The 13444-nt window shown below is 41.7% G+C and overlaps 1 protein-coding gene across 15 annotated transcripts in view; it reads left to right on the top strand.

Moving 5' to 3' along the window:
• The window catches only part of TNIK (TRAF2 and NCK interacting kinase), a 443964-nt gene that overhangs the window by 342223 nt on the left and 88297 nt on the right, over window positions 1–13444 (top strand). For 10 of the 15 annotated variants that reach the window (XM_007502229.3, XM_007502228.3, XM_007502224.3 and 7 more), the window contains one exon: window positions 13091–13201. In XM_007502229.3, coding sequence (XP_007502291.1) covers window positions 13091–13201 — 111 coding nt within the window. The remainder of the gene's footprint in view (window positions 1–13090; window positions 13202–13444) is intronic. The other 5 variants (XM_056806807.1, XM_056806811.1, XM_056806809.1 and 2 more) reach the window with 1 other exon arrangement.

Genomic DNA, 13444 nt, shown 5'->3' with positions numbered 1-13444 from the left:
GTTGGAACTAGCATTGATGATGGGAGTCTTCATCCATCCATCAAAGGAACAATGACTTAGCATGGAAAACTACTAGTCGAAATCTTAATTGCTAGGAGGAACTGATACCAAAAAGAACGGCTTAATTATAAATAATAATGAGAAGAAATTATTCAACATTTCACTGAAATTGTACAAATTTAGCCTCTCAGATAATTTGAAAGCTACAATCAGGTAGCCAGAATTACAGATCAGAAAATTGATATTCTTCACATACCAATAGATCCCAAATGCCTAGATTACAAATAAAAGACTTATATTGGCATTCAATGAGCATTATAGCACACAAAACCATCGTCCACAACTACCCAGACAAATGAAAAGAACCATCATGGCTAGCATTTATATGCCTCTTACTATGTGCTAATTATTCTCTCATTTCATCCTCACAACCGCCCTGGGAGATAGGTGCTATTATTTTTTCCTCCATTTTACAGATGAGGAAACTGAGGCAAACAGGGGTTAAGTGACTTGGCCAGAGTCACAAAGCTAGTTTGAGACCAGATTCAACCTTGGGTCTTCCTGACTTCCAGGTCCAGTGCTGTATCCTCTATAGAAATCTAAAAATGTTCTTAATAGATGTAGTCATCTCTAATACACTCTCCAAAGTATATGATGTGATATAAACATATATAGTGTGATATACATATATGTGTGTATGTATACATGTATGCACATACATATGTCTAGCAGAAGAATTCAAAATCTTGTTGGAATAGAGTGAGGTAGCCCTCATCCATCCCTGTCATTCTCTCTGCTCTCTGAGTTTACTGAGGATGCTTTTAGCCAGCCTATGGAAGATGAGCGTACAGCCGAAACCATTCTTCAGTTATCAAAAGCAACCATTTTATTTCTAATCCCTGAACATTGGGGGGGGGGGGGGAAGCATTCTAACAGGATGGCAACTGGTCATCGGACTGTTCCTATCTGCCTGCTAGCCAAAGAGATGAAAAGATAACAGGAATGAGAGCAGAGCTGGCTCCAGCCAACCCATGCTGGCCAGGTGTTCCTGGGCAAGTCCTCTCATTTCTCAGGCTCTAGGCACTGTGGCTCTAGTTTTTATCACCTGCAGAGAAAGAGTTGATTAGGTTAATAAAGGCAGGACTCTTGTGTAGCAATCCCTTACCTCAATTCCATCACCAGTCCAACCAAAAGAAAAGGCTCCTATTAATATAATATATCAAGGGTTGAACATTTTAGTCTTACAGCAATCCTGTGAGTTAGGTGCTATTATTATTTCCATTTCATAGGAGAAAATGTGAAGCCGAAGGGACTTGCACAATGAAATGGCTGATAAGAATCTCAAACAGATTTTGAACCCAGTTCAACTAAATGGAACAGTGAATAAAGTGCTAAACCTAGAGTCAGGAAGAGTTATCTTCTTGAGTTCAAATCTGGCCTCAGACTCTTATTAGCTGATTGACCCTGGATAAATCATTTAACTCTGCTTGCCTCCATTTTATCAACTGTAAAATGAGCTGGAGAAGGAAATGGCAAATTGCTCCAGTATCTTTGCCCAGAAACCCCAAATGGGGTCATGAAGAATCAACATGACTGAAAAAAAAGTTCCTGATTCACCATGATATAATGGAAGGACTGGTATCAGAGGACCCGAATTTAAATCCCATTTCTGACAAATACTATCTGTCTGCACTTTAATAAGTCACTTGTTCTTATAGGGTCTCAGTTTCCTTAACTGTAATGTGAGGGGGTTGGACTAAACAGCTCTGAGGTTCCTTCCAGTGCCAGGCTTACAATCTATAGTCCTTTGATCATAAGTTCTACAGTCTACCCATTACAATAGACTAGAAAGGCAGTAAGGCTTAATGCACTGAGGACCAGCCTTGGAGTCTGGGAATCTGGGTCCAAGTCTTTCCTCTGGCACACGCTGCTTTTGTGACCTTGGAAAAGCTCACTGACCTCTTGGTTTGCCAGCCATTTTTCTAAAGCATTAAGCTGGAGAGGTGTTTTAATATTCATTGGTGGAAGGAGTTTCCACAACAGGACTTTCTCATCTCAGTGAAGTCACAGTTTTAGAAAAAAATTAATGGCCAGGAGCAGCTAAGTGGTTCAGCGGATGCAGAGACAGGAGGTCCTGGGTTCAAATGTGACCTCGGACACTTCCTAGCCCTGTCACTCTGGGCAAGTCACTTATTCAACATTACCTGGTCCTCACTACTCTTTTGCCTTGAAACCAATAGTCAGTATCGTTTGTAGGACAGAAGGTAAAGGTTAAAAAAAAAATGACTAGAGATGGCTTCACAGTATTGCCAGCATTCAGATGGCTTCTCTGTTTATCAAATGACACTGTGCATACATCTCCCTCCCTTTCTCCAATGGCTGGCCTTCTTAATTTTCAGTCTCATTTTCTTTTGGCTCTTGGGCTTGGATTTTTCCATCTCTTTTCAAGCCCTGTTTTCTTTCTTTCCTTTTTTTTTCCCTTGGAAGCATTTTGTTTTCCCCACCTTTGGTGTCTAACTGAGCTGCCTGTCATTGATTTAGCTCTCTTCCCAGGGCCCAGCTCCTCTATGTATCTCATTCTTCCAGCTCCCTGATGGACCTGCCTTTGCTGAGTGAATTGAGGGCCTTTTGAAGTCTTCCTTTTCAAACCGAGCCTCCAAGGACCTTGCCAGGTTGTGGCTGTGCCTTGGGAAGGCTTGCCTTATCGGCATGTAAAGCCTATCATTCCTTCTGCTGGATAATTAAGGTCCCCTCTGTGGCTGCATGACGCCCTGCCCATTCCTGGTTCCTAAACCTTCCCATCAATAGTCAGAGAGCTCCTCAGGCCTGACAGCCCCTTGACAGCGTGTGGATGAATTCGACCGCCTGAGCTGGCCCTTTGCACCCAAAAGAATCACAAGCGAGTAGCTGAGAGGAGGAGGAGGTGGGTGCGGGAAGGAAGCTTTGCCATTGGCTGCCCTGCTGTTGCTACCCTGAGTCATCTCTTTTCAGGGATGGGACTCTTGGCATCTCAGTCGTTCCAGGAGGAAAGAAAATGTCACGTGCAAACTGAAAGCAGAAACTAAGTCAGAAGTAAGGAGGAAAGGGCAAAGAGATGAGGAGACTTACAGGCAGAAATCTAGACAGACAGACAGACAGAAATTCAGATGGACAGACAGACACACAAGTAGACAGATGGACAGACAGACAGAGAATAAGCAGATAGATGGAAAGATATTCAGCCATAGACCATTGGACAGACAGACAGACAGATGGAGGAAGATAAACACAAAAAAAGGCACCTGTACAGAAACACAGACACAAACATTTTGAGGAACCTGTATATACTCACACTAAAAGATACACACACAAGTAGAGAAGTACACACAGATATATAGACAGACACATAGGCAGAGAGAGACCGTACCTCTCTGGAGCATTGCTGAAATTACATTGTCCTGCCCACGTTCCCTCACTGGCCAGAGTTGAAAGAAAGCACCAGGCACAAGAGCAGTCCCCACACACCCATGGCTCAAGCCTGGCATTAATTCAGTGGTGCTAGGAAAAATGGCCTTTAATTCACTTCATCATTAACGGCAGTCAGTTGTAATAGGTCCTGGCGCATCAGCAGTGGGCAAGTGGGAGGACAGAGCTCCTCTTTTCCTGGCTGGGTACAGAGGCCCATTTCAGCCCTGTCATTAGCATTACCCAGGAGGAGCTGAGCATTTTATTATATCTTGAGCTGGCGCTCTGTTATTTAAATCACCTACCATCAGCACCATGTTAGGCTGGCCAGGAGCTCATTGTCTAGGACTGCGCCTCTCAGGAGTGCTTAGGTGATGGTGTGGTGCAAAGTACACTCATTATGTCCTTCCTGTGTTTGATAAGAGGCAGCATGCTGTGCTGGCTAGAAGGCTGGCCTTGTTCTCAGAAATAGTTGGGTTCAAATCCTGCCTCAGGCACAGACTGGCTTCTGTGACACTGAGGCAGTTGTATGACCTCTGCATGGCGCAGGCAATTCTCCAAGACTGTTTGTTGCAGATAAGTTGCTGCTCTGTATGACTCGAGGGACTTTCCACATTGATAAAAATCACCTTATTGGGGGGATTGAAGAATGGGGGCTCTTTACCACCCTGACATTCCTCCTCACAAATTAAAAAAAATAAAACACCTTACCTTCTTTCTTAGAATGGATACCATATTTTGGGTCTAAGGCAGAAGAGTAATAAGGGCTAGGCAATGGGGGTTAAATGACTTGCCCAGGGTCACATAGCTGGAAAGTGTCTGAGAAAAATCCAGGATAAAAATTAAATAAAGCTGCCTTGTTTTCCTTTAATTAATGCTTCCTGTTCAGATTTACCTGTTAGTGTGCAACCTGGTTAATGAAGAAGAACTAAGAAATCCCTGTTTCTCTCTACTTGTGTGACAAATGTAACAAATGTCTGGCCTCTGTTTCCTCTTAGGTACCCATTTTGCTTTTACAGGGTTTATATTAATAGTAACAGGGACTTGTTATCTCTTCTAACTTCTGGTGTATATAATTATGGCTCTTAGATCTATGTCATTCTAGGTATTCAATAGGTACTAAATTTTTGCCACCAAATCATTGGCATGATTTCTACCATGTCCTTACATAATCTGCATCAATTAATTATTCTGGACTTTCTAAAGAAAAAAACTCAAATACATATCCAATTAAATACAACTTAAAAGGGTTAATGTATATAGTCCTTTAGAAACTTTGAAGTTCTATATAAATATTATTTATTATTATCATTATTATTATATCATCATCATTATTGTTTTTGTCATCATTGTTTTTATACCAAAGTATACTTGGAAAGCAACTGATTGGAAATCAATTACAAACCATATCAAAACCAAACCAAATCATAATCAAACTTGTTGCCAATTGTCACCCGGACATAACATGAACCTATAAACGTTTAAGAACAGTGTTTTTTATTAACAACTTTAATAGCTAACATTTACATAGTTCTTTAAGGCTGGCAGAGTGCTTAGCATATGTTAACTCATTTGGTTCTCACAACAACTCAGGAAGGTAGGTGCTATTATTATTTCCATTTTACAGAGGAGCAAATCAAAGATACTGTTTTTACAATCTAGTCTTGGCAGTGAGAATGACATTTCCAGGTCTTTTTCCTACTCTGAGTGCAGGGAAGTATCCCAGGCAAGAGCTTTTAAAACCTTTAATCACCTCCAGAGAAAGAACTGATGAATAGCAATATACAAGACATGTTTTATATGAACATATATCTTTTTGCCAAATGACGCCTTCTCTAATAAAGGGAGGGAAGAAAGGAGGTTACTTGGGTGTTTTCATGTAACAAATAAATAAATTTAAATTTAAAAAGCAAACCAACTGTCATTGTCAAGCACCATCTAGCCCTTAGAGACCCAGCAAGTAGGAAAGGTCCCAGAAGACCTAGAAGTCCCCATTAGAGAGATTAAACAGGTTGCCCAGGGTCACACAGCTATTAAATGTCTAGGGTGAGATTTAAACTCTGACCAGCCTGACTCTGGGACCCATAATTTCTCCATCGCACAACCTCACTGCTCCATTAATAGCTGTTGCCATGCAGAATCCTCAGAATCTCCAGACTTGTGGAATGAAAGATTTTAACAATAGACACTTAGTAGAAGAAAAAGATCTTGTAGGAATGAAGACCAGATTATTCCAGTCATACTATCTGCAAATGGAATTATCTTCAAGAGCTTTCAGTAAATTCTATAGAAGATGAGTTGATGTCTTTTGATTCAATTACAAAAGCAGCCATTTTATCCATCTGCATAATAATTTGTAGCACATTAAACATAAAAGAATCATAGCAAGCTAGTGACTTATCCCAGCATCATCTGTGTTGAAACACCTTTCAGTAATTTCTAATAGCACTGACTTAATCTGGTCCAATGATCAGAAATCCCCTTCCTTCCTTCCTTCCTTCCTTCCTTCCTTCCTTCCTTCCTTCCTTCCTTCCTTCCTTCCTTCCTTCCTTCCTTCTTTCCTTCCTTCCTTTTTCCTTTTTCTTTTTCTCTTCCTTTCTTTCTTCCTTTCTCTCTTCCTTCCTCTCTCTCTCTCTTTCTCTCTTTCTTTTTAAACCTTACTTTCATTCTTAGAATCAACCCTCTATATTGGTTCCAAAACAGAAGAGTAGTAAGGGCTAGGCAATTGGGGCTAAGTGACTTGCCCATCATCATATAGCTATGAAGGGCATCTGAAGCCTAAATTGCACCCAGGACTGCCTGACTTTTGAATCTACCCAGTCATTTAGCTGCCCCCTAACTCCTTTACTTCTGAAACCAAAGTCCTTTGCAGCCATTTGGGCAGTACTTTGGGGCTGACATTTGGTTGCATCCAAAGGGAATAGGCTGAATACATATGGAGGGTCTTATTATCATTACTTTTATTTTGGTGATTTTTACTTCTACTATTATCATCACTCCTTTATCATTATTCCAAATCCCGGAACCTGAACTTCCCAGTACAAAACCTTGTTGTGTTTTGAATGGCCTTTGGGCACAATTCAGCCATTTCTGGCCTAATAGATGTGTGCTATCCTTTAAAATAAGGATTCTTAACCTGGAGTCTATGAACATGGATAAGGGGAAAATTACATCTTTTTTTTTTCTCTAACTGAAATTTAGGATTTCCCTCAATTATTTCAAAATGTTATTCCGAGAAGGGATACATTGACTTCAACAGAGTGCCCAAGGGACCCACAATGCCAGAAAGATTCAGATTCCTTGCCCTAATTATGGTTCTGGCATGGCCTGTGTGTCATACAAAGGTCCTCCAACAAAAGGTGTTGTTAGACTCTTTGTGACCCCATTTAGGGTTTTCTTTGGCATAGATACTGGGCTAGTTTGCTGCTAATGCCTTTCCAAAGCAACTTGTCCCTCTGGGGAGGTTGCTTCCTCTTCAGCTCATTTTACAGATGAGGAAAGGAAGGCAAACAGGGACCACTGACTTTCTCAGGTGCACAGCTTGTGAGTGCCTGAGGCCAGATTTGAACTTGTGAAGTTGAGTCTTCCTGACTCAAGAACCAGCACTCCATCTACAACACCACCAAGCTGCCCCCCTCATTAAAGTACTTCCTTTCTCTATTTAAAGTCTGAAGTATCCTCCATGCTAAAACAAAAGCAAGTTGCCTTTTGTACAAGCAAGGAAGAAGAGTGGGACAAGACCATCAAGCTTCCCTCTATCTCCTGGAATCACTCCGAGAGGGACAGAATTGGAAATCGCCAATTGGTATATTTTTCCTTTTTCACATCTCTGCCCCTTCACTCAATGTTTTCAGTTCCTTCTGGCTGGCTTCTTTTTCACATCTTCTCTGGCTTTTCCAGCCTCTTTCCTTCTGTCTCTAGCTTGTACTTTCTCCTTTTCTTACATTCCACAATCACTATGAAGCACAAAGAAAAAGGGCTTGAAACAAAACAAAAAAGGAGGGCCTCCTCACCCACTTTTTCCCAAAGGTCCTTGCTCTTGGTCTCTGCCATTGGGATTTGGGCTACTTAAATCCTACCCAACACGCATGGGCACAACACAAAGGAAGAAGACTTGTCTTTCCGTGACTAATTCAGGTCTGCCCTTTCAGACAGCGCCCTTCCAGAGGGACAAAGATCAATGTTGCTTTGGAAAGGTGTTCAAGGCAAGACTGAGAGCTTGTTAACTTGGCAGGAAGCCTTCACCAGGCTGGGGAGGTGATTTATTTCTCTGCCTCCCTACAGGAACTGGAGTCCTGAAAGATGCCTCCATGTTTCAGAGGCATCTATCTGACCCCAAGTGAGCTCGTTAGGAAGGATGACTCGCTTCCTTGTTTCTCTGTCCAAAGTCACAAATCACCTAGCGTGCCCCCGTTCTCAGGAGTTCTTTCTGGTCAACATGGTTGGGATCCCCATGGTGTGCTGAAGAAAGAAGGGGGCCGAAGACTCCGTGATCATCCAACTATTGATTTCTGTCCAATTCTGTAGCCCAGAACCAACTACCTCTTCAGATGCCTTAGACAAGAGTAAACAATCTCAGATGTTCATTGTGGGCAAACACACAGACCAGTTCACAGTTCCATATTTTTTAAGGCTGTTAAGCATATACTCTATAATCATGACATTTACACCTTGCATCATTATAGCACCTTAATGTTTGCAAAGTTCATATATATGTAATATATATACATATATATATATATATATTTATATTTTCTCTTTTGAGCCTTACTAGCACCCCATAAAGTAGGTACAATTTTTCTCATTCCCATTTTACAGAAAAGGAAACTGAGATGGAGAGAAGTGACTTGCCTAGAAGGGTCACACATTAAGTATCTGAGGTAAAATTTGAACTCTGCTCTTTCTTAAAGTAGTATCCTCCATCCTATATATCCAGTATTCCTATATCCAGGATGCCACCTAGCCTCATGTGCAAGGCTCTGGGGATGGAAAGGGAAAATGGCCTCCCTCCTACCATCAAGGGCTTAAGTGCTGCCATGGCAAGGCAGGAGAAGAAGGACGAGACACTAGACAGATAAGCAAATGGTCACCCTAGTGCAAATGGGTCTTGATCATTGGCACATGTAAAACCCGGAGGAATTGCACATCAGCTACGGGAGGGGGATTGGGGGAGGAGAGGGAGGGAAAGACCATGAATCATGTAACCATGGAAGAATATTCTAAAATTAATTAATTAAATAAAAATTTTTTAAAAAGATAAGAATATACAAATTAGAGGTAAAAGGAGACACCACTATGAGCATGAGGAGAGGAAGAAACAAAACTTGGAGCACCAGGCAGGCTTCAGGGAAGGCTTCCTGGAGGAGATGACTCCAGATCTGAACCTTGAAGGGAGTCTAAAGGTGAAAAGATGAGGAGAGGGAGTATATTCTTAAGAGATAGCTGAAGGAAGGGTAGCAGAGTAATGGTTAGTCCTGTTCCTGAGGGTATAGACTCCTTCAAGGGAGGAGTAATGGGAAATAATAGAGAGAGAATTTGGAGCGATAGGGTGGGGAGCCGCTGCTGCCAGGCTAAGGAATTATAATTGTTTTTTGTTTGTTTGTGTGTTTGTTTTGTTTTGTTTCCCCCCCCCCCCCCCAGGTAGTTAGGAGCCACAGAAAGATTGTTTTTGTTTGTTTGTTTTGTTTTGTTTGTTTGTTTGTTTGTTTTAGCAGGAAGGGAAAGTGGGCAGCACTGTGCCCTAGAAAGATCAGTTTGGCTTCTGATGCTGACCCTCTTCCGTTCCATAACACCACTGGCTTTGCCTCTCCAGAAACAGCCAAGAGGTTTTTGGGGCCCAGAATATATTTTCAGTTACGCCTCTCTTTTTGTTGACTGACAAGTGAACGGGATAAAACCCTTCTTCAGAGGTGACCAGCTTTCCCCCGCAGTAGCAGTAAGGGGTCACCCCGAGGGGCGCGTCCACATGTCCATTCAGCTTTTGCCTTTTGCTTTCGTTTTTGGGTGCTGTTCCCACACACAGCTTGGGAGCCCGCGTGATCGCGTGTCCCGGGCTCCGTCGGCTTTGCCCCTTTAGCCCCAGCGCGCAGAGCCGGTGTCTGACCTGGGTGTGGGGCTGCCAAGCAGGCATTGCCAGCCCTGTGAACTGAAGCCTCGGGAAGAACGAGAAGCCGAATGTCCGTCTCACCTGTTGGCACGCTCTGCGCTCCCAGCACAGCGACCAGACGCTGAAAGCAATTCCCATCCCTGCTTCCTCGGACCCAGACTGACAGAACCGAGTCAAGAAACATCTCTATTCAGTCCCTTCTCTGTACAGTGACCGTGCTGGGCCCAGGTTCAGTGAGCTTCCCAGCGCTCATCTCTCCGACCCTGCGTGCCTCTTTCTCCCTCCCCTCCGCCAGTGCCTCCCCACTCTGAGCACTGCCACAATCAGTGTCCTTAAGTGCAAATCCCAACATGGCGCTCCTGTCCCTAATCCATTCAGAAGCCTCCCTTTGGCCTCTATCACCAAATAAAAACTTTAACTTCGGCCCCAACCCCAAATTCTTACCTTCTGTCTTAGAATCTATTTGTTCCAAGGCAGAAGAACAGCAAGGGCTAGACAACTGGGGTTAAATGACTTGCCCAGGGTCACACAGCTAGGACGGGGCTGAGACCAGATTCAACTCTCTCCACTGAGTCACCTAGCCGTCCCTCTCTTTAGCTTTTAAAGCCCCCAACTCATTGGACATTTCTTCCTCTTATCCTGATGTGACCCAGCCAAACCGACCTTCTCTTGTTCCTCACAGGTGACATCCAATCTCCCAACTCTGTCCCTTTCTAGTGGCTATTCCTAGGACAAGCATTCAGGTCAGATCTCCCCCTTGGAATTTCTCCCTCGCTTCAAGACTCTGCTTAGTGCCACTTTCTTCATGAAGCCTTCCCTAATTAATGCCCTCATCCCAGCCGCTAATACCCTTCCTTCTCACAACTACCTTATATTTAACAACTTAATTTGTAGATTTATGTAGGTATATATTTATCTTTATAAACATATCATTTATTTTTTATTATGTTTATATTTTATAGTTATATTTATATATTATATAATATGTTTATTATATATTATATTATACATTGTATATATGTTTTGTATATCATATTATACTTTATATAGTATATAGTATATATCATCTCATATATGTTCTATTATATATAATATATGTTTTATCATATATCATACCATATATTATTTGTTTTTATATTACATAATATATGTTTTATTATATATTATATTATACATCATATATTAACATATATCATCTTATGTAATATATGTTTATGTATTATTATACATCATATATTCTCATATGATATACATCATATATGTGTTTTTATTATGTTATACATTACATATTTATATTGTGACATGTTTTATTATATATTATGTTATATTTTATATATTTATCTATTATATATGTTTCATTATATATTATATCATACATTATATATTTCTACATTGTGTATATGATATATGTTTTGTTATATATTTATATATTATATATAATATATTTTTATTATGTTTATAAAGGTACATATTTACATTATATATGTATTATAAACCTTAAAATTTCTTAGACTTATGAATGTTGGAAATTTCCCCATTTCCAACATTAGGTTGGGAGGGTCCTTCTTTAAAGACTACTTTAGGACAGAAACCTTTTGCTAAACAATGGAAAGGGCTTTGACCTATGCTTAAGCATAGAACAGGAAGTTCTTTGAGTCATGATTGATTTTAGAATTGATACAATAGAGATACTTGGAATGACAGAACCAGGTCTTGGAACTTACAATCTCCACCCTACTCAGTCCTAACAGGATTTAGGAAGGGCTGCAGCATAGATCAAAATTTAATTATTTGAGAATATGACCTTCAACAGACATGTGCAAAGCCACAGACCTCTGGGTGGTCCTGGGTTAAGCTAGAGCCACCATTGGCACAGGGAAGACATGGACAGTGATTGGTAGATGTGAGAACTGAGGGGAGGGAACTTAGATGGTTTCCTTAAAGATAGCGGGGTCTGAGGACTGAGGGGGGTTGGAGAGGTTTTGCTCTGAGAGGTTGTGCTCTAAGAAGCTTGCTCTGAAGGAGGCTGGAGGTGGAGGCCCCTGAGACTGTTTCTCCATTTTGGTCACTTGAGTGATAGGGACTGATCTCTTTTCTTTGCCTCAGCTATCTAAGGGCTTGGACCTTTTGGCCCAGCCTAAACAGAGGGGGTATTTAAGCCCTATTCCCTTCTCTTCCCCCCCCCCTCTCTCTTACCTTTCTTCCTCCTGTTTGTAATTAAAAACTCCATAAAAGGTTGACTGCTGACTTGAGTTTTCATTTAGGAATTACATAGCTGAATTCCTTGGCGACCTTAAATTAATATATATCAGTCTTTTAAAGTGATTTCCTTGTCACATTATGTAGCATTACATTTAATCCTTATATATTTTTATTCTTCTTAGAAGTTTGCCCCCAACTTATATAACCTTGGGCTAGTCATGGTACATTCTTACTATATCTAAGGGTATATAGATTTTAAAATTAATATCCAATACTCCAAGTATTATATTTAATGAGATTTATTAAGATTAACTTGAAGCAAAAAAGGAAACTAAAGGCTAGAGAAACAAAGAGCTCACCTAGCCTTGTGTATGGAAAAAAAGAGAGGGAGAGCATGGAAAATCATCCAACTATATACACCTATGTAGTAAAAGTAAATGTGAATGAAGGGAAAAGGATTCTTGGGACAAGAAAAGAATTCTGGGAGATGGTGAAATCCAAGGGTTTCTAATTATACAGGGAAGATATTGAGGAACACGTCCATGAGCAGTTGGTAGTTTCCCATCAGAGACTTCCCTTCTGGTGAACTCATGAGATTGATTCCGAAACTCTCGCCTACATGGGCTCAAACACATGTATGATACCTCTCTGGGTCTCAGTTTCCTCATCTGTAAAATGAAGAGTTTAGCCTTGATGGTCTCCAACTATCTTTCCAATTCAAATTCTGGTATCTTAGGATTCTATAAAATCTGATTCTTCACATCTTCACTAAGTACCCACCATTTGTATTTGCTCTGTAAATATTGAGATTATGGACTCATCGGATGTCCCATTAGATTTCCCATCCTTGCCCATTGAGATTGATTGCTTTGTTTCTCCATTTTGTTGTCTAACAGGGTGCCTACTTGATTGAGTGACTGCTCTGCCTTCTTTCCTCGAGGGCCCCAAAGCACCAGCCTATGCTCTGGGACTCCACGGGGCACATTGGGTCGAGTCAGGAATCATTTATTAAGGTCCTACTAGGTGCCAGGCACTCAACTAGCCCCAAGGATACAGAGGCAGAAGGGAAACCATTTTTGCCCTTGAGAGGCTTCTGCCATATGGGGGGAATATATTTACTTACACATAAAAGGAGAGAGATACAAAACATGTGGAAATGAGCCCCCAATGAAGTGAGCCAAGATCAGAAGAGCCAATACCTGGGCTGAGCTTCGAAACAAATATAAAAGAGATGGATTCTTTTGTCAGGAAGAGAATCCCCCTGACCTGTGGTCTGTGTGTCCCCGCTCCCCTGGGAGTCTCCACTTCATTGGATGTCTATTTATCCCCCCCCCATAGCAGCAAAGGAGAGAGAAGGAACTGAGGAAACAGCAGGAGAGAGAGCAGCGGAGACACTACGAGGAACAGATTCGCCGAGAGGAGGAAAGGAGACGAGCAGAACACGAGCAGGTAAGCCAGTATCCTGAGCTCCCTACCATGGCGTCTTTGGGCCATGCTGTTGTGGTTTCCTTGGGGATGCTGCATTGGAAATAAAAAAGGTTGGGGGGTGGGTTCCCCTTTGTGACCAGAAGCACAGCCCACTCTGCCTCCCCCTCAGTGTACCTGGGTGAGATCCTGGGACAGCCCGATCTTCTGGTCCTCACTGGTCCCTTTGTAAATGCTTTGTGAGCGAGACTCTCGCTAGTTGGGAAA

The sequence above is a fragment of the Monodelphis domestica genome, chromosome 8, assembly GCF_027887165.1.
Source record: "Monodelphis domestica isolate mMonDom1 chromosome 8, mMonDom1.pri, whole genome shotgun sequence".
NCBI classification, from domain to species: domain Eukaryota; kingdom Metazoa; phylum Chordata; class Mammalia; order Didelphimorphia; family Didelphidae; genus Monodelphis; species Monodelphis domestica.
This window is presented reverse-complemented; position numbering and strand designations above follow the sequence as displayed.